Source organism: Microchirus variegatus (genome assembly GCF_963457635.1).
Source record: "Microchirus variegatus genome assembly, chromosome: 9".
Classification (NCBI taxonomy): Eukaryota; Metazoa; Chordata; class Actinopteri; order Pleuronectiformes; family Soleidae; genus Microchirus; species Microchirus variegatus.
The window spans coordinates 20,519,950-20,547,847 of NC_139810.1; the positions used below are offsets into that span (position 1 = coordinate 20,519,950).

General features: G+C 40.0%; 2 protein-coding genes across 2 annotated transcripts; one reads left to right on the forward strand and one right to left on the reverse strand.

Moving 5' to 3' along the window:
• Nucleotides 1–520: 520 nt before the first annotated feature.
• On the forward strand, nt 521–5,250 carry gnat2 (guanine nucleotide binding protein (G protein), alpha transducing activity polypeptide 2; the record flags this gene model as incomplete). Its single annotated transcript, XM_083895260.1, has 8 exons — nt 521–626; nt 3,391–3,433; nt 3,806–3,947; nt 4,043–4,200; nt 4,311–4,439; nt 4,571–4,700; nt 4,783–4,936; nt 5,060–5,250. The coding sequence occupies 8 exons, from the start codon at nt 521–523 to the stop codon at nt 5,248–5,250; spliced, it is 1,053 nt and encodes a 350-aa protein (XP_083751386.1).
• Nucleotides 5,251–7,919: 2,669 nt separating this feature from the next.
• gnai3 (guanine nucleotide binding protein (G protein), alpha inhibiting activity polypeptide 3) lies at nt 7,920–26,086 on the reverse strand. The gene is made up of 9 exons (XM_083894883.1): nt 25,632–26,086; nt 16,925–16,967; nt 16,290–16,431; nt 16,032–16,189; nt 14,395–14,523; nt 13,176–13,305; nt 11,198–11,351; nt 10,389–10,596; nt 7,920–8,821 (listed from the first exon to the last, which is right to left on the reverse strand). The coding sequence occupies exons 1-8, from the start codon at nt 25,747–25,749 to the stop codon at nt 10,406–10,408; spliced, it is 1,065 nt and encodes a 354-aa protein (XP_083751009.1). The 5' UTR covers nt 25,750–26,086; the 3' UTR covers nt 7,920–8,821; nt 10,389–10,405.
• Nucleotides 26,087–27,898: the final 1,812 nt, after the last annotated feature.

The following is a 27,898-nucleotide window of genomic DNA, read 5'->3' on the forward strand; positions in this document are numbered from 1 at the left end:
ATAAACTGTAAAATCTGAGGCTACTTTTACAAAAAAATAAACATAAACCTACAGGATGTTTTTTGATGACAAAATACCATTTTCATGATTGTAGTAACTGCAAAACAAGGGTGTTGCTAAATTGCTAAAAGAAATGACTCACTGTGCCTGAGAGTGAGTGCATTATTTTCTCCTTTTCTTTACCTCCAATGCTATTGCCCTTTTTAGACTAATTGGATTGACTGGCCAATCAGGAAGAGGCAACTCCTAAGTCAGGGGCTTAAGCTGAGGATTTAAAGTATGGAACTTTGCCCAGTAGAGTCTACAAATTTGAATTGATCCTACAGAGGGTCCTCGTTGATCACCTCATCCAGAACGAAGACAACAAACCCAGGGAAGCTCAAGCACCTCCCTCCCAATCCCCTTCCGCTCGGAAATCGCCTTTCAGTACAATTAGTACTGCACCCAGTTTCTCTGCAACTACTCACAGACAGCCGTCAAAATTTCCATCATCGAGGATCTTGAGTTTGCGGAGGCAGAGATGGGTGCCGGAGCAAGTGCAGAGGACAAAAAGTCCAAGGAGTTGGAAAAACAACTCCAGGAAGATGCTGATAAGGACGCTAAAACAGTCAAGCTATTACTGCTTGGTAAGTGTACTAGGTAGCTGTTGCACAAAGTTTTTCCATTTAGTCCAATAGTTTAATACTTTATTATATAATCATTAATTTTTCAGTGACGTACAAACTCTGATGTTTAACTTTCTATCTGCAAACAACCAACAGGTGTATGTGATGGTTAAGATGCACAGGTGAAAAAAGATGACTCGGGTCTCACAGTTTTACTCACTTTTCATTGGTTATTGAAATGTTTTAATGATTATTTTACAGATCAATGAAAACATTCTCAGCCTCATAACCACTTTGACTTTGTTGACTTGTTTGCTTCATTTTCCTTAAATCTTGGACATGGATCATCTGAAGTGATGTTCTACTGTTTGGCCTCATCTCTTCACCCCTCAGTGAGATTTAAGATGCAGAATGGGGAGAGGATTTACAGGCTCTGCAGATGATTTGTTTCTGGATAAATACCATGCATTAGTTTATTAGAAAGACTGGAGGACAGTCTAAGCTTGTGCTAAAGTCAAAGGACATCAGTCAGAGTGAAGGAAGTGCAGCACAAGGAGAGACCAGAGAGATCAGTTAACCCTCACCAAGGATCGAAAAAACACTAACAATTCTAAGACTTTTATTACAGTTTATAACATTAAATAATACATTAATAATATCAATATACAAGTAAAAGTTTTAACTCAAGTAATACATTAGAATAGTTAACTTGTACAAAATGTAAATACTGCAGCTTGCCCATCCACAAGTTGCTTTTTAACCGTTGTGATGATACAAATCTTTTAGTAGCTGCAAACGTGAAGTAAATGGAAACATTGTTTGAATATTTGTCAAATGTAGTGAGCTTGAACCGCGGCACCAAACATGTTCTACATGTTAAAATTAAGAGTGACTTTTCCACTCTAATGGAAGGACACTGGTGCTTAAAAGATCATAGTCTTTGGTCTAAATGAATCACAGCACAGCAGCGCTGTGTCAATCCAATTAGCTAACCGGGTTAGTGCAGATCCACCTGGCAGGATCTCTGTTGATCCCTCAACATGCACATAAAGTAAAACAAAAGCGTAATATTGTATTGTTCTTTGCTGACTTTAGTTATATAAGTGACAAAAATGTGGTGGCATGGTAAAAGAAAATAATATATTCTTTTGCAAGAGTGATGCTTGCAATTCATTTAATTAATGTATCAATGGGTTTAATGTACAAATGGCTATTATTATTTACTGTGGTAAAATATTTTAACTACAGATTATTTTCTCCTGCAGTAACACAGTACGAATCAGTAAATAAATAAGTAGCTTCCTGTTCCTGTTTGTTCTAATATGGACTATGAAAGCAGATAGAACATTTGAGGCTGATTTGAAAATGTATCTCCTTGTACGTAGTTAAAGCCTTAAATGTAGTTTGGCACCAAATGACTACTCTGCAAGTGTTGAGTTAGTCCTCTACTGTTATCGTATTAACTGACATGATTCATTGTCTCAAGTGTTTACGTACTGCACATGGAAATCAGTTTTTAACGCAAACGTTGCAGTATCTCGTGTGATTAAACTGCACATTTATAGGTTTGCATTATTCGACTTTGAGAACTCGATACTAAGAAACAAAGCTGAAAGTGTCCGTTGTATCACCTGCAGGACAAACACAGATGCCCCATTTAAATCCCAGATTTAATGTCACTGCAAAGGCCTAAGCACTCGCTAGTGAACGAATAACTCACAGAGGTAATTATCACTTAGTCACTTAATGAAAACCAATTTTAATGCTGTCACAGTACCACCTTTATTGCTGCGTTTCAAAAGAGCAAAACAAACTTGATTAATATCTTACTAAAACAGCAGTTTCTCTTTGAAAGGGTCGAATGAGGCCACATATGAGTGAAGTCTTTGAATGGTCAGCGGTGTATCTGTAGGTGGAACAAGCAGCTGTGGTTGTGACGTGATAAATGAGAAAGCTTACAGTGCTGCGGCGAAAGAGCCTGATCATCCTGCAAGCCTTTCTTTAGCCACCACATCCAATGATGTCACTTAAATTGAACTGAATGTACATCACTGTGCACTGTAGCAAATCAGTTTTTAAAAGAGTGAGATATCCCTAAACGTTCACTGGTTGTTTGTGTAGAGGTCAGAGACATCAAAGAAAAAAAAACCTAGAGCTCAGCATCATTTGTTACAGCACAGTGTATTCGGTGTGTAAGAAAAGTGTAGATAATCTGACAGTAATTGCTTATATAATACCAACAACAGCATTATAGCAAAGCAAGAAAAGGGAGAGTTTTGTGCCAGGAGATTGTGTTTTTCCTCTTAGTGGAGCCTCTAGCCAATTTACTGTCATTTGTTAAAGTATCACAAGACATGAAAATTCACAGAACTTTATGATCTCCATAAGTTCACAGACCAGCTGAATCTTTAGCTCATAAACACAAATGAATGTGAACATTGTAATCTGCTCTCTTTATGCGACTGTTGCTCTCTGTGCTACCTTCAGCTGCAGCTCTCTGGACTTCAAACTGCTAATGTTTGTTTCACTTTTTCACATCTTGTATATGATCTGTGTTTATAGTCTATGTGTGTTTCATGATCATATACATATGTGATATTTTAAGATTAAGATTTAGACAAGACAATTTGTGTACTTCCTTGTCGCCAAGACTTGAATGTGATAATGATGATGAGTGCTACTTTTTAAAATATTGTATCATGAAAGCACATTCTGTAACTGTCTCTGCCACAGAGAGAAACAGCAGTTATGATGTTGGAGCTGAACTTGTTGTTTTCTCTTGCAGGTGCTGGTGAATCAGGAAAAAGCACCATTGTAAAACAAATGAAGTAAGTTGTAAAATATGTATTTTTTCTTCTTTTTTTTTTAAATACGTGTATATGCGTCATCGACTCCTCGTCACCAGTGAGGAATCAGAGAGCAGCTTAGACTTCATTTAATCTCATTGGTCAAGCCCAAAGCCAGCAGGCCAAAGCCTCGCTCATCAGGTGAAGCCTGTGAAGGTCAACAGTGCAAACACCAGCTTACGTCAGCACTTGTTTTATTTTGTTAAAGCTCAATTAGGTCAGAAACTCACCACATGGTGGCACTGTGAGACGTTTTGGAGAATCCAAACTAGGCATAATTACTACAATATTCCAGTACTTCTAGACAGTACAGCAAAATATGACAAACACGTTCTATTCTTCTACTTTGCACAGGATTCTGCATCAAGGTGGTTACACAAAAGAGGAACAACTGGAATTTAGAGCAATCATCTATGGCAACATCCTACAGTCTGCTCTGGCCATCATCAGAGGCATGGAGATGCTGGGCATTGGCTTTGGCGCTTCTTCTGGACAGGTTTAAAACAACAAATACAGACAAGATTAATAATATCAACAGACCTGTTATTGTTGGTCCTGATGGATCTTTGCTCTGCTTGCATGCAACCATAGGAAGACGCACAGAAGTTGCAGAACTTGTCAGACTCCATTGAGGAAGGCACAATGCCAACTGAGCTGGCTGATGTTATCAAGAAGCTGTGGAAAGACTCTGGTGTGCAGGCCGCCTTCGATAGAGCTGCTGAGTACCAGCTCAACGACTCTGCTGGATAGTGAGTCCACACTAGAACTGCTGTCACAGTTGGGGTTACATGTCAAACTAATGAGTCAGCCAAGTGTTCATAGATAAAGCATGATTGACTGTTTGCTCTGCCATCACCAGCTACCTCAATGAAATGGACCGAATCTGCAAGGCAGATTACCTCCCCACTGAGCAGGACGTGCTGAGATCTCGAGTCAAAACAACTGGTATCATCGAAGAACAGTTCGGCTGCAAAGAGTTGCACTTCAGGTAAGACACAGGAGACACCTGAACTAAAGTCCCGACAACTGCAAATACTAAGCGAGCCTTTTATGGCACTGTGACGTCCAGGAGAGGCTATCGAACTGAGTTTGTTCTCTCTGACTTTCCGTGGTCAACAGGATGTTTGACGTGGGTGGACAGAGATCAGAGAGAAAGAAGTGGATCCATTGTTTTGAGGGTGTGACCTGCATCATTTTCTGTGGCGCTCTCAGTGCATACGACATGGTGCTTGTAGAGGACGATGAAGTGGTGAGTTGCGAGCCAACGTTCTGCTATCTATTTAATAATGACTTATAATGTCAACTCACCCTGTTCAATTCTGACCCTACAGAACCGCATGCACGAGTCCCTCCATCTATTCAACAGTATCTGCAACCACAGATTCTTTGCACTGACCTCCATCGTGCTTTTCCTCAACAAGAAGGATCTGTTTGAGGAAAAGATCAAAAAAGTCCATCTGAGCATCTGCTTCCCAGATTATGATGGTAAGATCAACCAGTGCAGATCCATGTAGCAGCATGAGTGCAATGCTTGCTTTATGTAAATTAAGTAATTTAATTCAATGATGTTATTTGGCTCATCGTTCTTACACTCTTGATTTCTTTAAGGTTCCAACTCATATGAGGATGCCAGCAACTACATCAAGGCACAGTTCCTGGAGCTGAACATGAAGAAGGGTGTGAAAGAAATCTACTCCCACTTGACCTGTGCCACGGACACAAAGAACGTTGAGATTGTGTTCAACGCTGTGACAGACATCATCATCAAAGAAAACCTTAAAGACTGCGGTCTTTTCTAAGCAGCAGCAAATGATGAAAAGAGGTGAGCACACCACCAGCACAGTCAAAAGGTCTCGCAGGTTTGCTCTGCAATTTAAGTTGCACAATGACAATAAAGATCCTTTCCTAAATGTATGGAAGCCCATTTGCAGAAAAGAAGAAAAAGAGGTAAAACTTAGCCTTGCTAATAAAAATATCCTCAAAGTAAGTCGAAATTATGAGATAAAAAGTCATAATTGAGATTGAAAAGTCATAATTATTAGATTAAAGTCATAATTATGAGATAAAAAGTCGAAATTATGATATTTATTCAACTTTTTATGTCATTATTTTGAATTACTTTGAGGATATTTTTATTGTCGAGGCAACATTTTACCTCTATTTTTTTTCTCTGGTGGAAATGGGCTTCCATATAAATGAGATGTAGAAATAAATCAGTGCAGAGAAACATATCAGGCTGCAACCTCTGGCCATAACACAAGTGAACACAAACTAACTGAGAGACATTTTACCATTTAGAGACAGCTGAGGGTTCCAGAATCAAATAAGTTACTCAAAAAGCTGCAGAATAAGTTACTGAATACATGTAGACTACATGAGACTGTTTTACATGGAGGAGGGTTTATTAGCAGAAATTGAATCAAAAATGTATTGTTTGGTTTTTCAAGCCTTGCACTGATTTTAAATTTCATTGTAAATGTGACAATGACACATAAAGACCTATTTTATTCTACAGTCTGCAATGTCACCATTAGATGTCACTAATTCTTACAAAGTGGATGTTTAAATGTGAAGCCATGATTTACTCATGATTCAACATTTCTATCTGCTGCAGAACGTCCTTTCCTACCTTAACCCCCCAAATATCGTCATCAACTGAGAAGTGAACTGATGGAGCGTCGAGGATCCTCCATTTGCTGGTCCTTGACTGCTCCTCACCATCTCCATCACCAGCTCATCCCTGCAACACAGTGCACGTCCAGCTGGACTGAAACACCTATGAAGCCACTGTATCGTTGCTGTGGACATGCAGCTTTCTACAAGAAGTAAAGTATTTATTTAACACCAGAAGCTGCTGGTTTGACAGAATCCAGATGAAATAGTTGCTTGTTTGATCCTCATTGCTTTCTTTTGACTACTGTTTCGTGAGTTGAGATTTATTATTAAAATCCAAGCCGTAAAAATGAATAAAACAATAATAAAAGACGGGGAAATATTAATATTATGAATAGCAACATGCAACCTTGTTTTTGTTTTTGAGTACACTAGTCTCTGTGGTCTTGATGTTGTGCAAGTGCACAAAGAATTACGGTATTTTCCCCAGCATTTGCAAAATATCAAGATGACAAACAAAATTGTATCTACTTTAAATAGTGTTAATTTACTCAATTCACTCAACATTTAAATGTGATGAATTACTTTCAGGAGGTCAAACATGGTAGAGAAACTTTGTATATAAGAGTAGATAATTCATTATATTTTGAACGATAAACCTATGATTAAATACAGAAAGACTAGTGGGAAGATGCTTTATTATGACAATGGAATGAAAATCTACCAAGTTTTTCCTTTCTTATGAAAAGTAGAAGCATGAAATAAAGATGCATCAACTTCACTTCTCTGTGTCTCTGTCATTCAGAAAGTAATGCATATTAAATTAGAGTAACAGACCAGTCAGCATCAACTGACTGACTGCCCTCAGCTGTGACTCACTGGGAACAATGCTGCAGTTACATAAGTTCCCTGTTGTGGTCAGAGGGGAAACCAGCCTGAGTTGCATTAGCAACAAAATGACTGAGGGAGCAAAACAAATGAAAGCAGCGATTAATATGCAGGTTGAGAATTCCTGTAAAGTTGGTTTGAGACTGAGAGTGGAGCTGACATGATATCATGTAAGTCTAGTCTTAGTTTTTGTCTAATTTAAAGCTGCATATTCTTCTTCTTCTACCGCTTTAACCTCCACATGAGGATTGTGGAGAGCTGGAGATAATCCCAGCTGACATAGGGTGAAAGGTGGGGTCACACCCTGGACAGATCGCTAGTCCATTACAGGGCCACGTGAAGGCAAACCACCATCCACTCACACTCTCGCACCGACGATCACTTTACAGTGTCCAATCTGCCTAATCTGCATGTTTTATGTGAATGTGAGCACAGACACAGAACTGCTTTGCAGCCAAAAAACTAATACAATCACAATGTTGCTCCTGTCTGAGAGACATTTGCTACAAACGACAGAGAACAAAGCCAATTTGGAAATGCCTCTTTCAAAAAAAAATGCAACTTTACATTTGAGTTATGCAGGACGGGAATGACACGCAGTTGGTTTTGGTCTTTTCTCAGTTAATGAACAGAATCACCTGCACTAAGATGTCCCAACATGCACCACATACAGTAGATTCATTAGTATGAATGCATTTTTATAATCATTTGTATAATTAATAAACATTTGTGGGGTTGTGTACGACTGAGACAACAAGGTCCAGATGTGCTGCTTTAGTCTAGAATTACTCTTACTCTTATTTTTATACAGTAAATCTTCACACTGGCCAAAACCTGTAGTTATTGATTTCATCTTTCAAAGAGAACACAGGTGAAACAGCTTTGTGCCCTCATTTAATGATGTTTAAATAAACCGATACAACTGTAGAAATTCAAAGTGAGCCATACATTTAAATTCTTATGGCGACCAGGGGAGGCGAAACACAAAGTATGGTCCACTCGAGCACATCATCAACATCAACAGCAGCAGCAGCAGATTGCAGTATTTTGTGAGAGCTACAGCAAGAAAACACACATACACGGCAAGCTGTAACACTTTATGTTTAAGGTGTTTCTATGTCTTTACTGACACCACAGGAGTAAAGGATCACCTCCAGTGAGTGAAGTAAGTTCGTGAAAAAAGAACAAAATGGATTTGCAGTGATCAATTATATATATATAAAAAAATAAAAGGTCAAACAGAAAGTGGTTTAATTACAAATAAAGTTACCTAAGCAGACAGCAATGCTGCTACTGAGTTCATTAGCCTCTCGCTAACTACACCCAGACCCAAAATGATATGTTAAATACATGAAAACTACTCAAACACAAAGTCTTTAATTTATGGCATTCACACATTGAAAAAGTGAAAAACACTATGATTGCGGCTTAAAAAATAAACTATATTGAACGTAAATGTTCAATATCAGCCGGGTGAAACAAATTAGAGCTAAGAGAAGATGAAACACAAACAGGCCAATTGAAATGTTGAAGTTTGATAAACACACAGTCTCGTTCTCTCTCTTGGTCCATGTGCTGACGACAGACACGATAATATATAAATGCATCAGTGGAGCTTTACCTGCCAGCCCGTCACAGATTCATTTCACAATCCTCCGTGACTTATCAAGTCCTCCGTGTATGCTCTGCATTGTAAAATATATGAAGTCAAAAGTGATCACAGTAGCATGTCCCTATGTGGTTGAAATTACGTCAGCGTGGGCTGCATGACCATCAACTCTGTCTGTAGTAACATCTACATTCCTATTCGCTCCCTGCAATCAGGAAACACCAGAAAACCCCCTGATGTCCTGATCGTTCTCCTGACACCTGCAGAAGGGAGAAGAACAAGAATTATTATCAAGATCCAACAGTGTGAAAATACAGAGGCTTTCAGCTTTCTTCAGTTATTTAATAGGGCTTAGTTCACACATGCTAAATTAATATGTTGCAGGAAAACAAATCAAAGTAATGAAAGCTAAATTGAGTTTAGTTTAGTTTAACATTAGCTGCTGCATTACAGCAGCTTTTCTTACCCGGGTTCCACAAAAAACACTTGCAATGTCATCATATTGTACAACGGTCCAGAAAAAGAAGAAGTTAACAGTTCTATATTCACAGATAAGTTGTTGTTACTCTGTGTTTCAGTTCAAATTACACAAATGTTTAAAAATGTAAGAATTTTCTATCGATATCAAGAAAACGTGCTGGATGTTAAATATTAAAGGGGGGCATATTATATCCTATTTCTCCAAGTTAACCTAGTTCCCTGGTGTCCTAATGAACATGTCTGTGACATGCTTTGGTCAAAATACCATAAGGATGAAGCACCACAGCAGTTCAATCACCCTGCCAAAACAGCCCTGTTCAGAACGCTCTGTTTAGTAGTATCTCTTTAAATAAAAGTAAAATGAAATGACATCAGCCACAGAGGCTACTGGGAGCTAACAGCAGTTAGCATTTGGAAAAATGATCATTTGCAGACTCTAGCAGGCACATTGGCGTCATATATAACATGTATCCACTGGACAGATAAATCCTCTGAGGCTGGAAGTTTGTGTAGAACTCTGTGCTGCACTGTGGAGCCAAGAATAGAATTTTTCACGAACTTGTCCTCGCCAGCACTCTCATGTGTTTTACGAACAAAGCGGAGCTCCTCGAGACAACAATTCCAGGAATTTAGCATTGTGATGTCCCAATGAGTGCGGAAGTCAACATCGTGTGTTTTATCTCCTGTACTTAGACTGAGGAGGACCACAAAACTTGAGTGAGTCATCTTTTTCCACACTTTGCCGAATGATAGGGCCTCCAGAGTCCCAAATATAATAATAATTTAAATTATTAATACCTCCTACTTTCACTTGGCACGGAACTGTTGCATGTGTAACAACATTTGCTTCTCCAACTCGTTGAGGTTGTTTGTCTGGTGTGAATTGAACTTTTAATACAAACACAGCGGCTTGTTTAACACTCCTGTCAGCATACAGGTTTTTTTCCCTGCCCTTCCCATCACGTTGCACATTCTCAAACACAGCGTTAAGCAATTGCAGCCATATCATTATGTTTCCTGCACAATTTCTTCAGCACTTCCTGAGCGACTTCACCCTCGGCACAGGGCGTGCGAGGATACTCATGAACTTGGCAAAAAGGCAAAAAAAATGGACAGCATTGTAAGTGTCTGTGTTGACACGACTGAGATAATGCGAGAACGGGATCGTAGGATCACATGAGCTTGTCTTCTGTGTTTTTATTATATAAACATTGTTATTGTGATTGTTATTTTTATTGCAATCATAATTGGTTTACGAGGACCAAAGTCATCCCATGAGAAAGATCATTTTACAAACTTGACCTTTTGTCTCTCGGCTGATGTAACGAACAGATTGTTTTTGCTGACCTGCAGGGGCTGAAGCCTCAGTAGAGTCCAATCTCCCTCAGGTTAATCTTGATGATGACGTCAGTGACCGCGTCAAACACAAACTGCACATTCTTGGTGTCTGTGGCACAAGTGAAGTGTGTGTAGATCTCCTTTGTGTCCTTTCGTTTGTTCAAGTCTTCAAACTGGCACTGGATGTAAGACGCTGTGTCGACGTACGACTGTCCACCTACGGAGGAAAAGAAGTCGGTCATAACTCAGCGCATCGATAAACATCTTATTCTTAACTGTATGGTGTCGACGCACAAAAGTAAAACAAAGACAAGAATGTATCTGTGATCAGCTGTTGCTTGTTTCCAACTTCTACAAAAAACTGCTACTTAAAAAAATGATCTCATTTATATCAATGGTTCCTGGTTTTTATTGTGAAACATGGTGTTGCTTCAGGCTCCTTTTCTGTTGAAAAATGGGGAAATTCTGTGAGCGCCATTGTGTGAAAACACCGCTGACATGTTAAAGGTCTGTTCAGGATTTATACAACTGTCAAACCTTCAGCGTGGATTACAGCCAGGTTAATATATTCAACAAGCAGTTAAAATGACGGCACACTGAGCTGCATCTCGTTTACTTTGCAGTGCACACATTTGATTATAAACAGTCCGACTGTCCGGTGATGCAGTTCACATGTGATGGAACAGCGACGGGAAAACAAAGAGCCTTTGTCAAACTGGGGAAAAAAATGACTTTGATGCAGAAATCAAGTCCAGTAATCACATCGTTCCAGAGTTGCTCTCTCTGTAAACTAAACACCCAGCAAGCCACGACATTACCAGAGTACTCGGGGTAGCAGATCGTGAGCGGACTCCTGCCGATCTTCTCTTCAAACAAGTCCTTCTTGTTGAGGAAGAGGATGATGGAGGTGCGTGTGAACCACTTGTTGTTGCAGATGGAGTCGAAAAGCTTCATGCTCTCATGCATCCGGTTCTGAGGGGAAAAAAGAACGGATGTGAACTTCACCATCGTGGGCCTATTGTTTATTTATTTATTTTCACAGACAACATTATGACACATCATAGTAGGAACAACAACGCAAGTTCATGATGGAAAATGTGATGACTGACAACTAAAATCTATTCAGCTGCTGTGGTTTCAAAGTCAAGTGAGTGCTCTCCAAGGGTTTCTGCACAGTAATTCAAACACAGTAGACATATTATACCCTATATCTCCAAGTTGACCTAGTTCCCTGGTGTCCTAATGAACATGTCTGTGACATGCTTTGGTCAAAATACCATAAGGATGAAGCACCACAGCAGTTCAATCACCCTGTCAAAACAGACCTGTTCAGAACGCTCGGTTTTGAGTGCCTGTCTCTTTAAATGCAAATGAGACACAGGAAACTACGGCAGCTAACAGCAGTTAGCATTTGGAAAAGCCATCATTTGCCGACTCTAGCCGGCACACTGCCGTCATATATAAAATGTATCCACTGGACACGTAAATCCTCTGAGGCTGGAAGTTTGTGTAGAACTCTGTGCTGCACTGTGTAACCAAGAATAGCGCTCTTCAGGATACTATTGCCCTCGTCTGCACTCTCACGTTTTTAAGGAAAAAGCGGAGCTCCGCGAGACAACAATTCCAACTCTGATGCCACAATGAGCGCGGAAGTCAACATCGTGGGTTTTATCTCCTGTACTTAGACGGACCACAAAAACACGAGTGAGTCATCTTTTTTCTCTCTTTGCCTATTCATAGGGCCGCCAGAGTCCCAAATATAAGTATTAAAATGATTAAAAAGTTAATTTTGCATTATATGTCCCATTTAAAATATAATGACTGCGGTGTAAAATGCAACTGGCCATCCTTACACAACCGCCGTAATATTCACTGCTTGTCAAAAACACTCTTCTTTGTCTGCCATCCCCCCCCCCCCCCCCCCCCCCCCCCGAGTTCAGCTTTTAATAACTCTGTTATGGACATTTTTACTGACACAGTAAATAAGCTTCACCCCCGTTTGTCAGCTGCTAATATTTGTTGTCCATATGCTTGTATATCAGTGGTGAATGTGTGTGTAAATGTTTATGTACTGTTGTTTGTTTTAACTGTTATTTTTATTCCTTTTCAGGCCCTCCATCCCCTTCCCTCGAGAGGCTTTTTGCCTTTTTGCCAGGCCGCCTTTGTAAAGGAAGAAGTGGTCCTGAATGACTTGCCTGGTAAAATAAAGGTAAAATAAAATGATACATATATATATATATATATATATATATACATATATATATATATACATATATATATATAAAATAACTGTGCAGCTGTCGGTGTGTTACTGTATCTGTAACTGTATACTGTGTCCCCATAAAATAAAAAAAACAAAAATACATCAATAACGTTTGAACGCCTGTGCCTTTCCCACGAGTTTCCTGTACTCAGAGAGTTCACTTTACGCTAATGGTTTGGTTAAAACTAATGGAAGAGGATTCTTATCACCTGTTGTTGATGTCTTTGATATTGATGGGACAGTGATGCTGACACATTCCCAGTCATGGATGTACTGTATGGGGTCCGTACTGTGTTTTTTTTTGTTTTTAATCTTTGGGGACAACAGATGGAAACTAGCCTTTGGCTGTAATCTGGTGTGTTTACATTCTTCTAATGTTCATTCACATGCGCTCTGTCTTCCAAATAAACTATAAATAAATATAATAAAACAACAACGACGACCCACTCTCCACTGTACTTTTCAGGAGAAAACCCCCCCAAAAAAATCAGTTTTGTATTAAAAGGACACAGGAAAGTGAATCCATCATTTACCATTTCCTCGTCCTCAGCCAAGACGAGGTCGTAGTCGCTGAGCGCGACACAGAAAATGATTGAAGTGACTCCCTCAAAACAATGGATCCACTTCTTCCTCTCCGAGCGCTGACCTCCAACATCAAACATCCTGAAAGCACACGCACAGAATAGGGAATGTTCTCATTTTCATTTTTAATCTCATTTAAATTTCAGTGTTTTTTATGAGGAGTGTGCAAATCTAGGGCAAGAGCACACACACATACACACACACACACACACACACGGCATGCTGATGACCTCACTCTGTAATCTCATGTTTGTGTCTGCTGAGGCCCTCAGGTGAACTAAATCTAAACGGAACTTTTTGACTGACACACACAACACCACTTCCCTGATTACACATTTCCAGATCCTAAGCTGTTTTATTATGGGTCTGCACAGTCAGGCCCCGGGGAGGCTATTACAGTTAATGTTTGACCAATATTTATAAGTACAGGAGCGAAACAAAATAATGCATGAGAACTGAAGTAGTGCAATTACATTAGCTGCTGCGAAGGTGCGTTATATTGGAGCGCAGCGGTCGTGATAATCAGATTATTACATCTAATATGCGTTAAGTAACAGGGCTTCAAACATCTGCCAACAACACCTTTAACACAATCGAGAAATACTACACAATTGACAACTGTAACGTGCAGTCACATGATGTGCACTGAAGCTATCATACATTTTTCTTTATTACTGCTCGAATAGACTTGTTATGTTATATTATTGCTAAAAGAATAAGATGTTTTTGTCGTCTTACACAGGAACTGAGATAACTGGAAAAGCACTCGGAGAGTGTAGACCTCCAAGGCAGCTCAGCCCAAATGTCTGTCTGTCTGATAGCAACATAACTCGAAAAGTGACGGACGGATTTGGATGAAATTGTCTGCAATGGGACCAGGAACAAGTGATTCAATTTTGGGCGTGATCCTTGGGGCGGGGGGGGGGGGTTGCACTCTCTGAGTGCTTTTCTAGTTAATGATAGAGTTTCCTGACTCACGATGACACAAACCATGAGGGTGTGGGGCTGTGATGGGAGGGTGGAGGTGGGGTTTGATGTTATCATGTAAACAATTTCTATCACTGTGTTCATTTTATCATGACATTAAACGCTGACCACACACACACACACACACTGTGTAAGTGAAATTAGTTATTTTTTATGGCAGAAAAAAACTGTGGCTGTACTAACTTGAAGTAGAGATCTTTGAAGGTGAAGTGAGTTTCCACGATGCCGGTGGTCTTCACGCGAGTACGCAGCACGTCCTGCTGAGTGGGGACATAGTCCGGCTCTGAGATTCTGCCCAAGTCATTCAGGTAGCTGAAAGACAAGAGAATATATGCAGATGATCCCACAGCAAATACACAACTATTCTATACAGATAGTGTAAACTAGCTCTCTGCACATTGAGCCGTGTTGTTAACAGCCCAGAGTGGAAAATATCCAGGGGATTTCCAGACTTACAACAGCGTGAAAAGTGATGAGGTATATTGCAAAGAGACGAAATGCATTTAGACACTTCTGACTGGTGACGTGGAGGGCTCGTTCCTGCAGATGCATATCCCAGGACTCCACAGAATGATACTAAATATGGGCTGATATTTTGGTGGATGATAAACACTGGCTCCTTCTGGGTTGAGTAAAAACAGGCTAACTCCACTGGTTTCTCTCGTCTCATAGTATGGACAAAGTGCACAGAGAGCCACGACAGCTAAGCTGTTGTCAAAACAAAGAATTTGTCCTTCACACTAATATCAACACCGCAGAAACAGGAAAACCTTGGACTTTATCCACGTCTAATTGGTTTTCGCATATAGACTACACGGACTACTTTAAGATGTTTCTAAACAGCAGTGACCAAAACACTATCCAATTTTATCTTTTGTCTTTCGGTTTCTTTATTGTTCCAAAATAAAAAAAACCCAACATGAGCAGCACAACTAGCTGACACAGAGCGATGAAAGGCACGACAAGTATTTCCCCCTTTCTCGTTCTCGGGGAGAAATTACAGACAGGATGGAGGAACCGTGCTATTTGACAAAGATGTCACCTCCTTGTGACAACAAGAGACGCACTATTACAAGAAACTTGAAGACGGATGATGCAATTTCAAACTTCACCCAATATAACCAAAGGAGTTTCATTTCCCTTTGGGATTTTATTTGAAAGTTAAAATTCTTTTCTTCCATAAAATGGCACATGATTGATCAAGAAAACATCGGTGAAATTCTCTGAAACGACTCCTTTACTCTGATCTGTGCGACAAAAATGTAATTTTCTACTTTGCCCAAAAACCTGCTGCCTACATTACCCACAATGCAACATGTTGCTGGACTAACAAGTCCACGAGGGTAATCATGATTGAAATTTAATGATATCTGCTCACCTTTCCCAAAAGTGACGGTGGCCCACACATACCAGAAAGGATGTAAACACTTGCCAAAGTACATATAAAAGACAAATAATTAATGGGATAATATTCAATTTCTATAAATAAACCCTCCTAAATGTTATACACTGGACCTTTAAGTGAGGATCTGGTGAACTGACATCTTCCTGAATCCACACCCACAGACACAGATACAAACCTTCAGCCCAAACACACACACACACACACACTAATTGAAGTCATGTCACTTGAGGACAGTGACAGTTTTTTTGCCTGTACTGTATGCAGAGCACCTGTAAACAGAGTCTGAGCTCCAATCCGAGTCAAAATAAACCAGCCTATTAAATGTGCTGATGCCTTTCCTTCCACTCTGTCATCTGTAAACTGACTCATTTAATTAGCCTGTGGCTGTGAGGTCTGCGTGTGGAGAAGCGCTCACTATGCAGCGGAGTCGTTGAGCTGATACTCTCTGGAGCGATCCAAACAGGCCTGAACGCCACTGTCTGTCCACAGCCTCCGAATCACACTGGTCAGCTCTGCTGACATCACTCCTTCCTCCGCCGAGCTCGCCAGGGCAAACAGTTGACGGGCATCGTCCTGAAAAAAAACAAAAACACAAGTGCTTTTCATTGTACGTGTGTTTTGTGTTGACCAATGGGGTGAGGCTTTTACTGTAAACTCAGTGTGGCTGACTTACCCCCCGCGCAGCTTCCCCAAAATCTATCTTTAACCGGCCCATGGCCCTGATGATGGCCATGATGGACTGGATGGTGTTACTGTACACCACCACTTTGTACTGCTTGCACTCGTCTTCTGAGTAGCCATCCTCGTGAATGATTCTGACACACAAACACAGTCCAAATAAGCTTTTACACTCCAGATAAACATGTGACAAGTGTGTGGAAATTTGCTTTAACAAATGTGGGACAAATTACAGAAACGTTTTCTCTGCCATTAGTGCAGGAATTTGAGCTTCAGTGAGCATGCAGAATGTGGGAACCAGGGGAATCTATTCAGGTCCTGCCAGGCTCCAGCTGGCCTCTGTGGTCATTGTTTCACATGTTATGAAAAAGGGAGCTTCCTCCTCTGCCTGAGCGAAGCCAAAATGAGGCTCCAGCTCTGCTTCTACAGCATTTACACAACGATGAACCCTGTTTGTAATCACAACTCCTGTCACATTGTTGAACCCAGACAACAGGGATGCAACTGAAAACAGGGCCACAGTGAGCCGCTCTTTGAACGGGGGGGGGAGACAAAAACAAACAAAAAAATAATATGATTTATTGTTGCGTGCACGTTTTTTATGACCGTGTTACAAGGTCTATAACTTACTTCATCTGCTTTACGATTGTGCTTTTCCCAGATTCCCCAGCTCCTGAAAAAGGAGGACACTTTAGTTATATGAGGCATCATCATACAGTAGAATCTACAGCATCAACCACATTACGCCACAGTTGCACAGGTTTTCAGGTCAGCTTTTATTTTTTTATAATGCTTGAACTTAATCTCATTTAATCACAGAGTGTGCACTATGTTTATATGAAAACACTCCACAAAACAACTGCCTTGTGCTGAATTTCAAAAGCAGACATTTAAGTGGAGCCTGAGGAGCATATTCAGTCACAAGGTACTTGCTTGGGTAGAAGTGTGATGTGGCATTGGATTGTTTTATGAACAGGACGTAGTAAATTATACCTTTGTTCTTTGCTTGGCACTTCACACTCAAAAAAAAAAGAAAAAAAGTCGCAGTCGTGATGTCACCCATAAGAAATGTAACTCCAGCTTTGAAACCTTGAGATTTGCTGTGAGATTTTCCCTGTACTGAAAAAGTGTCCACTCACGTACAGAGAATGTGCTAATTAGAGCTGCAACAGACGATTATTTTCGTTATCGATCAATCTGTAGATTATTTCCTCGATTAATCGCTTGGTCCATAAAATGTCAGAAAGTGTTAAAAAAAATATTGATCAGTGTTTGTCAAACCCGGAAATGACGATGTTCTCCAATGTATTGTTATGTCCACAAACCAACATGATTCAGTCTTAATGATTTCTTTGTTATGTGGAGCAAAGAAACGAAGAAAACATTTACATTTAAGAAGCTAAAACGATCAGAAACCTTGTTTTTCATCATGAAAAAAAGCTTAAAAAAGGAATCGATTATCAAAATAGTTGTCGATTAATTTAATAATCGATTAACTGGTTCAGCTCTAGTGCTAATCCAAAATCAACATAGTTATATTTTTTTTATTGAAGAAGACCTTAAACTAGTGATTGACACCATCAACGTATCAAGAAAACTGACTTCATAAATCAAGTTTTCCCATTCAGCAGAGTTGCCCCCTGGTGGCCATTTAATATTTTCTTCTTTCTTTGTCGTTCTCAACCCAACAATCCACAACACAACATTCACTTAACAGGACGTGCAACATTTAAGTTCCGGCTAAATATTTCATCTCCACTTTGCTTGTTCGGTTGCGTCTCCATGTTGTATCATCGTGGTCGGAACAGTTAGATTGTTTATTTATCTACGCATCTGTACCTGTGCTTCTTTTTCTGAGAGGATGTTTTGCTCTAAACAGTCAAGTTAGACTCTTAGTCATATTGTCCTTGACACAAGAAAGCTCTACTGGTGCAAGACATGACATAACATGACAGGACTTGACACGAGAGGAATTTCAGTTGCTTGACACATTTTAAAAGTGTCACGTAACATGTTGGAGAGCACTCATGTGCCAGAGAAGATCAACTTTTTTGTTAAATATCCAGACTTTATCAGGTGATAACGACTATTTATGTGATAATTTGTGAAAATCGTCACCCTTATGAATTTGGGCCCGCAGTCGCACCAACATCCTGTCCCTGACCTTTACAGTATTTCTATGAGAGCATCAGCCAAACAGGAAACAGGTTGTCAAAGCTTCTGGCTGAGTCTGTTTTTCCACAGCAGAGACAAACCCAGGCATCACGCTGCTGTGGGAGTTCAAATGACAATAATCGATTCTCTATCTGATTTAAACTGAACTGTGCAGTGACGACGATCCTGTGACTAGATTCACCAACGCGTCAAAATGCACGGACGTGTTCTGTCTGTGGATCGGCTCAGAGAACCATATCTGAGATCAGGAAGATTCCTTAAGGTGTTTTAAGGTACAACTTAGAACTTAGTCATGGGCATCATCTGAAAGCTTTCTCAACTCTTTTGAATAAATACATACCTTGGACAATTATTAAGATTTACGACAGACAGCTGTAACGCTTCTCAAACACTGTTGAAAGTGACTAAACATGACCTAGTTTATTGTTTGCTTTATACATGCAACTTCACATTCAACTGCAAAGGAAACATTCAAACAGTCCAAGGACGGAGAAGCGTGAGAGAAGAAGCTGCATTTTTGTAAAAAAAAAAAAAAAAAAAATCACCAACATAAACACAATTAAAATCCTAGATTGACTAATTCCTTCGCCCGTGTCTCCATAATGTCATCTCTGTTGCATTGAGACGACATTGGCACTGAAGGATATCAACGCTCAGGGGAAGATCTATAAATACTGAGGGGCTAGTTTGAATTTGTTTTTTTGGCCAAGAGTTACAAATAACATTCCAATCACTCTATCGTACAGATACAGCATCATGTTTGAATAAGTGAGCTTCGTGGATGCTGCTCACTATGTTTTGTTGACATTGGACAGAAGAACCATCGCTTCATACTTCACAGTGGACCTTCTTTTAGTCTTAATGCTCTTAATGTTTCAGTCAAGAGTTTTGCAGACACAGTGCACGAGTTTACAAAGAAACAACAAATGGCACATAGGCAACATGATTCATTTTCTGTGGTGGGGTCACTTTGTTGACACAGTTTCACCTTTGACTCACTTTCAGAGCTGTGGTTTGATCAAAGAGGCATTAAAACATGTATGTGCGGTCGTATTTGTTTCCATAGACAGGCAGGCTGAGTCGACACTGGCAGTAGAGCCTTCTGTTTTCGGAATACAACAACAGTCATTTTCTGGCCTGCAATTTGAAATATGGATACCTGCTAACCAGGAACTAGTCTCACAGCAATGTTTGAAATAAAGGGCTAAATATATAAATATATACTGCCAGTGAAGAATCCTTAGCAGATGATTTTTTTTTTTTGCCAGTGAAGCTCAAAGTGAAGTCATGTTTTCATTTCCCAACAAGAATTAATTCCGTGCATTTTTAGGTTAAGCCGTCAGCAGCGAAATAGATTTTACGCCTGCTCACACAGACGGGGAGCAGAAGATACGCTGTGCAGATCCCCCGTCTTCACTTCTTCTTTTTTTCTTTTTCCTCCCTCAGTTCTCTCATTCAGTCATGGCATTTTGTCTTGGCTCGTTACGAAGCGTTTGTCCTGCTGCCAGTTCACAAACCAACTTTACACAGGAGTCAGACTCCAAAACCAAGCTTCATTTCACAGGAATCTCAAGTTCAAGTTTTTGGTTTAATGAAACACTGTTTGTGGTTAAACTGAAGACTGTTTTCAGTTGGAGGGGGAGGGAGGGGGGAGGGAGGGGGAGGATGAGCTCTCAGGCTTTGTGGTTCCGCATAAAGAACAACAGATGATCTTTTTTTTTGTTTTCCCCCCATAACTCTCTCTCACTCCAGCACAGACAGACAGGGAGTGGTGGGCACTGACTGGGAAAAAAATGGCCTCCCCCGTCCCCTCCCATTAACTCTGTGGTCAGGACTTGAAAATGAATGTTTCCATGAACAATGAGATTATGGCCTGCATTATGATGTGTCAGTGAAGTGACTCCTCACAGAGCAGGGTTTATCTCAAACCTCACTGACTGTGACTGCGTGGTGGTGGGGAAAACAGCAGTAGATACAGCAGTGTTTCACTCGTAAGTTTCATTCTAATCATTTAGAAACATTTTGGTAACATTTTAGATTAGGGAACATATTCTCCATTAACTAGGTGCTTACCAACATATACAAGTAGAATACTAGCCCTTTATTAGTCATCATTAAGCACATATTAACACCTTATTCTACATAACCTTATTCTACCTCTATTACGACATGAATTAAGATTTTTCCTGCATAAGGTGTTAATACATGCTTAATATTTACTAATAAAGCGCTAGTATGCTACTTATATGCATGTTAGAGTGCTTTCACACCTACAGCATTTGGTGCGTTTAGATTCTCTGCCCTAGCCCGAGCCCGACCCGGGCCCTTAATCAAGCATTTGTGTTTTTTCTCCCTCGTCGTGTTCGCGTGGTAAGTTAGAGCATGTCGTATTGTGTGAATGTGTAAAACCCTGCGGCCATGAATGCATCATTTAAAAACCAGGAAGCTTATCGTCATTAGCAACATAAGCATACATGGAAGCGGATCTCAGAGGCTCTGTTGTAAATTAGACTGTGGCAACAGGTACAACAAACTCTCACTGTGGGGAGGACATGGACGTAAGTGTACATTTATGGCTCACGTGTAAAAAAATTGTCTAATTACAGTTAATGTGTCGGCCAGGTTGGACTCGGACACAACGTGCACAGGCTCTGGTCGGGTCGGGCTTGATTTTTTGGGCCCAATCTAAGCTCGGGCCCAAAAATGAGTGTTGTGAGCACCAACACCAAATGCTGTGGTTTGGTTCGTTTGCATAGGTGTGAATGCAATCTCGGTCCTTTGGTGCGCACCAAATGAACCAGTCCGAGACCTGCCTGAAGGGGTGGTCTCGGACCGATTTATCCGTCCTACTTTGGTAAGGTTCCTCTGGTGTGAAAGCAACCAAACCAAATTGTACAAAACGGTCTAGTTTAATGCATTATGGGTATGAGATACGGGACAACCTCTCTCTGCCCAGCTTCAATCCCCACCGGGCGCGTTACGCTTGCGAGCCAGTCGTATTCACACAAGAAGCCGCGGCGTGCCCGGTGGAAACGCTCACATTGATTAGAGGTGCAGCGATCAGCTCCGGTGACCACTACGCTTACGTCCCACAGCAGTGACAAGCCCGGTGGAAATCAGGAGTTAGTCCAGTTCCGGTGGCGATGATCTTCACGGTCTATCTTGGTTCGTTTACAACTATGCATATGTGAAATCAAACCGTACTCACGTCTGTTTGCTACATTGGAAAATTTTTCTGCGGACCCAAAACAATCGAACTACAGGTGTGATAGCACCCTTAGTGAGCACCGAGTTAATGGTGAATATGTGTTCCCTAATCTAAAGTGTTACCAACATTTTAAGGGTATTCTATAATTCTACTTTGACAGATATGCAATGCAATAATAATTGATTATCACACAATCGCTGCACCGTGGACCATGTACTGCAGACCAACATGATCCTGTAACAACACCGACATGACTTTATGTAAATCTAGGTTTCATCCCACGGCTGAACGTAGTCTAAATTAAAGTATAATTCATCTTCCAAACAGCAAAACAATGTAATTCTGCTGTAACTCACCAATAAAACAGTGAGAATGTGTCTCATAAAAATCCACCTTAGAGTATATTGGTGACACCACAATGGTGTAGATTTAGTAAATTTACTTGCAAGACTTTGGGCCAATTCCAATTCTTATCTTAACCCTCAATCTTAACCCTCAAGCTCAACCCTTAATCTTAACTGGCCCTCAAAACCAAGTGTTTAGGGTTATTCTGTCACTTAGAAATGGGACACCCCTTAAATGCAGATAAGTCTTCAGACTGCGGGGGGCAGAATAACGCAAAAGCTGCGTCCAGTTTGTCAAAAAAGAAGAAGAACAAATTTACGGCAGGATTATTTATTACGATCCATTTGTCAGTCAAGTTATTAGGTCGTCAGTTAGTTATAAGATGATACTCATACAAATACCACAACCACGGACATATTCAGCTGACAGTTACCGCACACCACGGCTTATTGAAAAGTAAACGATAGCAAACGATCGCTTGTCCGCACCAGCAGGCTATTGACAAAAGATTGTAAAATAAAAATAAATGTTACGCAACAATGACGTAAGCAATCCATAATATGGGCCTACAAGCCTAATATCTATTAACAAAGAAAATACTTAATTTGTAGCGTACTCGTTTCGCTGCTTTCGGCGCCATCTTTGTCATGTCAAAACACGCAATGCATTCTGGATAGCCCTTGCTCCAAAGGGTGGTCTCGGAAAATCTCAATATTGAGGGCGATACAGCCCTTAAACTCGACCCTCAACTTAATTTTTCTGAGAATCGGGACAGCACTTTCGAGGTTGAGGGTTAAGATTGAGGGTTAAGCAAAGAATTGGAATTCACCCTTTGTGCTGCCATATCCTCAATAAATAATCCATAGTATTCATTCTAAAGAATAATTTTCTCACATGTACGCCTTTGTGTGACTGGTTCTTCCACTGTGAGGAAACATTATCTGTAAAAAAAAGTGGAAGTTATTCACGACGAGTTCAACGCAACATGACGATACATGTCGAGGCTCAGCCCTCTGCGTGCCATCAAAATTGATGTAATGATGCCACCCTTTCATTTAATGGCTGCATCTGCACTCAGGATCATCTCTTTGATTAAATGGTCGCTACTCAAATTAAACACAGTGACATATTTCAGGCAATCCGTGTTTATATAACATATTTAATAAGAGGACAAAATAAAACGTGTGGACCATCCACTCTTACATTCACACATACAGTCCATTTTAGAGCGTCATTATAGATGAAACCCACCGTGGATTTCCTATTCTTCATTTCTAATGTCATGACCAAGTATTTATTGTGTCGTATATAAAGAAAGCGATAACAAACAGAGAATCAGCACACACACACACACACACACACACACACACACACACACGGCTGTCTGTCTTCTACACCTCTGAAGAAAAGTGTCAATGCTGTGTACTCATGCTTGAATGTCTGTGTCCTGTTTTGAAAGATTAGATTTACATTAGCTCAAATTAGATTAGAGTAGATTACACTTTCCTAGGTCTCACGTCGGGGGAAATTCACTTGTTACCACAGCAAAAAAAAAAACACGGACACAGGGGGAGAGGGAGGGGGGGGGGTCGAGAGACAAGTGTCAAGAACAATGTGCAACTTTCACAATGGAAAGTAACTATGAATAAATTACAGTGGCAGAGCATTTATAGATTGTTATGGAGATACAGAGTGGATGTGATTTTTTTTGTTTTGTTTCTCGTTTTTTGTACAGACGGACAACTTTGTCTTGACAATAAAGGGGAAAGGCTCATTTAAATATTCCCTGTTAAGGGTTATAGTGTTAGTGTTGTAGCCTCGTAACAGTGTCAAACATGAATTTCTCTGTATTCTGTATGAGTGCTACATTTTTTTTTTTAATTTGCAATTAAACTGCAGCCTTTAAAATGTACTAGTCGTGTTGTTTTATATTATATACTCAATATAGAAGCAAAATGTCTATTTGCCTGTCTGAGTTGAATTGAGTTCTCTGGTTGGGGTTTCTTTCTTAGTGAGCTGTTGATACATGTCTTAAAGCTTCACTATCATGATTTATGTCCAGCATCCACTGTTGACCACTGACTGTAGATGCACTGATATCAGTGACCACACACCAACACTCCCCCACTTCTGCAGCACTTGAGCTCTTTATTGGTCCCTGGACCAGTTCTCATGAAATACTTTAATATAATGCCGTTTTCTATAGCTGCAAATCCAGCCAGTGTACCACTATAGTTCCCCAGCTGTTTTGGTTTACAAGCCCTTGTGACCATGTTGTGGTCATGGTGTCTGAGCAGTGGTTCTGTCTTTTAACTGTGTGAAGAACTTGAGGAAAAATAAGCCTTTGCAAGTTTGTTTTTCTTATTTCCTCGATCCACTCGATGACACAATGACCCCTTTGGATCTTTCTCAAGCCCCTTTGTGGGGAAACATATTTAGTATCTGCCGTCGCACAGTATATACACACTAGGAGAGGAGAAGCTGCTATGCCCACTGTCGTGTTGAGAGGCCATTATCCTTCAGTGTGTCCATTTGACCAAATCTCCACATTTTCAAGAAACAGTCTTGGATACTTCTCTTTTTGCTCCATTTTGTTATTCACATCTTCTGAGTAAAATGGACGTGTATCAGTTAGATCATGCTGAACACTAATATTTCCTGTTGGTTTAGTTTTTTGTTTTCTTTTAAGAATATTATCACCGAGGTGTGAGGATGGAGAAGTAAAACCGTGAAGTTTAGGGTCATAATCGCTTTAACAAAGAGCTCAAGGATGTTAATCTTGGGTCTGATCTGTGTGTGTATCCATGTACTTAGCCTGGTTTCTGTGTCACTCGTGAGAAAAAACCCTCATCATTTCTTGGTGGTTAAGTCCTTGGGTCTGATCAGGGTCAGTGTTGCCTGCATGAGTGACAACGTGTGTGTGTGTGTGTGTGTGTGTGTGTGTGTCCTGTGTGACATTTAGGTGATTAATGCACATCAACAAACGCTCACACCGGATCCACATTTCAACAATAGAAAGAAAAGCAACGGCAGCAAAGTGTCGGTACAGTTGGCCTCAGCCTCTCACCACCAACATCTGGTTTACTTCTGTACAGAAGATGAGCCACATCTGTGTTAAACCAAGAACAGCCCAGGGCAGCAGAGAATATCCATATTTATAAAAAGAAAGATTTTTCTATTTATTATTATTTAAATCCAGGCTTTGAACTGAGGTTTAATTTATTTACATTTGAGGTTTAAAATGTGACACATCATTTCACTCTAACCTGATTCCTATAGTTGTTTTATCCACTCTTACATTTGACCATTTTACTCTTCTTTCATATTCTTACTTTTAACTAAACCTTTAGTTATTGTGTTAGTTCTTTACTTATTGACTGTATTACCATTATATTACCATTATTATTATGTCCATTGGTTTCTTTTCGGTCATTAGTAAGAGTTTCTTTTAACAGATTTGAGTTACATGTGTATGAAAAGTGCTATAAGGATGAAGTGATTGGTTGAAGAAGAGTGTTTAAAGTGTTTTGAAGTCAAAAACTGCAGCTGAAGAGTGAAGTCACGTCATGATGCAACACATTAAGTACAGTAAATAATAAAAAATCCTACCGAGCAGAAGCAGCTTGACTTCTCTGGAGGTTTTATCTCTGTCCTCCCGCAGGTTTTTATCAATCATTTTACTCCTCTCCACTGCAGCCTTGTCCTCGGCGCTGATGGTGCAGCCCATGTTTGCTCTCACACTTCTTCTTCTTCTTCTTCTTCTTCTTCTTCTTCTTCTTCTCAGGGTTTTGGCTCACAGCAGTTCATGTGTTGCGAAGGGAAAACGTTTCCCAGCAGATACACAGAGAAAATGCGTGAGTGGGTGAGTGAATGAGTGAGTGGAGGCTCGTCCGTCTGTCCGTCCACGGTTGTCTGTCACTCCGCTAGTGGTTTAACTCCAAGGTTTAAGCAGGAAAAAAAATTATAAACACGAATTGACGTTTTAAAATCCCCTTTGCGCTACTTATCCAGAGTTTTTACGCACGGAAAATGTTAAAGTCGAACTGAAATGGAATAGTTGTTATTTTTTGTTTGTTTGTTTGTTTGTTTGTTTTTAAAAAGGAAAAATAGAAAAGCAGGCTCTTCATCCAGAGTTTTCAGAGTAGAACAATCCACAGGTTTTCCCCCTGAAGACTGAAAGGCGTAGCACAGTCGCGTATTCGACCAGCTGATCCAGCGGTGAGCCAAGAAAACTGCACGGAGGGCGAACTCATGCGCACAGCAGCAGCAGCAGCAGCAGCAGGGGCTGATGGGAAATGAAGTCCCGTTTAAACCACCTGAATGTCAGTGTGATGCGCTCTGCTATGGAGGACGAGACCTGACATATCAATAAATAAATAAATTCATTAATAAATACAGGAATAAATAAATGTAATGCATTTATTTATTTATGCATTTATTTATTTATTCCTGTATTTAATCATTTATTTATTGATATGTCAGGTTTTGTCCTCCATACTCTGTGGTTGTGTTGCATAAATATGCCTCAAAGTTGGTGCACACGACACGTCCCAGTCATAACTAGGAAGTCAATACATAATTTAAAGCAAAGAAAAAATAAACAAAATAAGTGAGGTCAAAAAAATACAAATAAATGAATAAGAACTTGGTAGAAAAGGACAAAGCACCAAGGGCCTTTTTGGACATTGCTTCATTATGGTAAACATGGATTAATATGAGTAGTTGTATTTTGTTGTTGTTGACACATAACTGCTCCACGCTTTTACTTGTATGTGTGTGTGAGTGTGTGTGTAGTAGCTTATTTTAAATACCTGCAGTCAGACATTTGCACCTGTGTTTTTTTTTTTGCACCAGCCATTTTGACTGTCAGGTGTTACTAATCACAATAAAAAACACATTCATCATTATTCATTTGATTATTTTCCCTCTGTGATCCTGAAACTGATGCTGAGCAAAGGCCTCGTTGTTCTCTCTGTATTTCAGGCCATTCACCTCCATGTCACACTGAGGCAGCTGTGTTGTATGGTGTGAGAGCACCCCCAATGGACGTACACGCGTACTGCATTTGCAGGCCCCCTGCAGGAGTTGATAAAGCCATCAGGGTCCACACCACTGTCACGTGACGGCACCATGCAGAGGTTGCACTTTTCTTCAGCCACGAGGCCAAACTAGGCACAGGTGAGCTAGCACTGTGATGCTAATGTTAGCAACACGAACAAACTCAGTGACGTGAACGTTTATACTGAACTATAGGTGTTTTCTTTCGCTGTACTGTCGTACTGCTCTCTCTTCTACACATTAACAGGTTTAATTCACACTTTATTCAACTAGGGCAGCAACTACTTTTAATATTTATAAACACATTTTTAACACAATTTAACAAGTGACTGTTGACCCAGTGTGGTGTCTTTAAATGGCCTTTGTTCCTTTATTACATTTTCCAGCCAAGTTGCTGAATAAACATTTAAATGTTTTGCTTTTTATATTAACATATTCAAATAAGGAATTATCAACACACATATGTATTGTTTCTTTCTTAATGGACTCAATGATTTCATGCTTCAGCAGTATAGTTTGAGTGCATTGTTTTTGTCATTTTGTACATCATGCACCTCAACAGTTTATTAGCTTAGTATAAGTATTAGCAAGGCTTAGTAAAGGTAGTATCAGAATTTTAAGGACATTTCTAGATTGCATGTTTAGTTTAACAGCTTATCTAAAAAAGCTGAAGTTCCTATAAGGTAATTTAAGAAACTGTGTTTGTGTTTTAGCTTTTACAGTAATGTATGTACGTGGAGTGGACATCTGGGATCAAAGAGCAGAACCAGACAGGCCCAGTAAGATTATATACAAAGAATTGTGTGTGATTCTACACA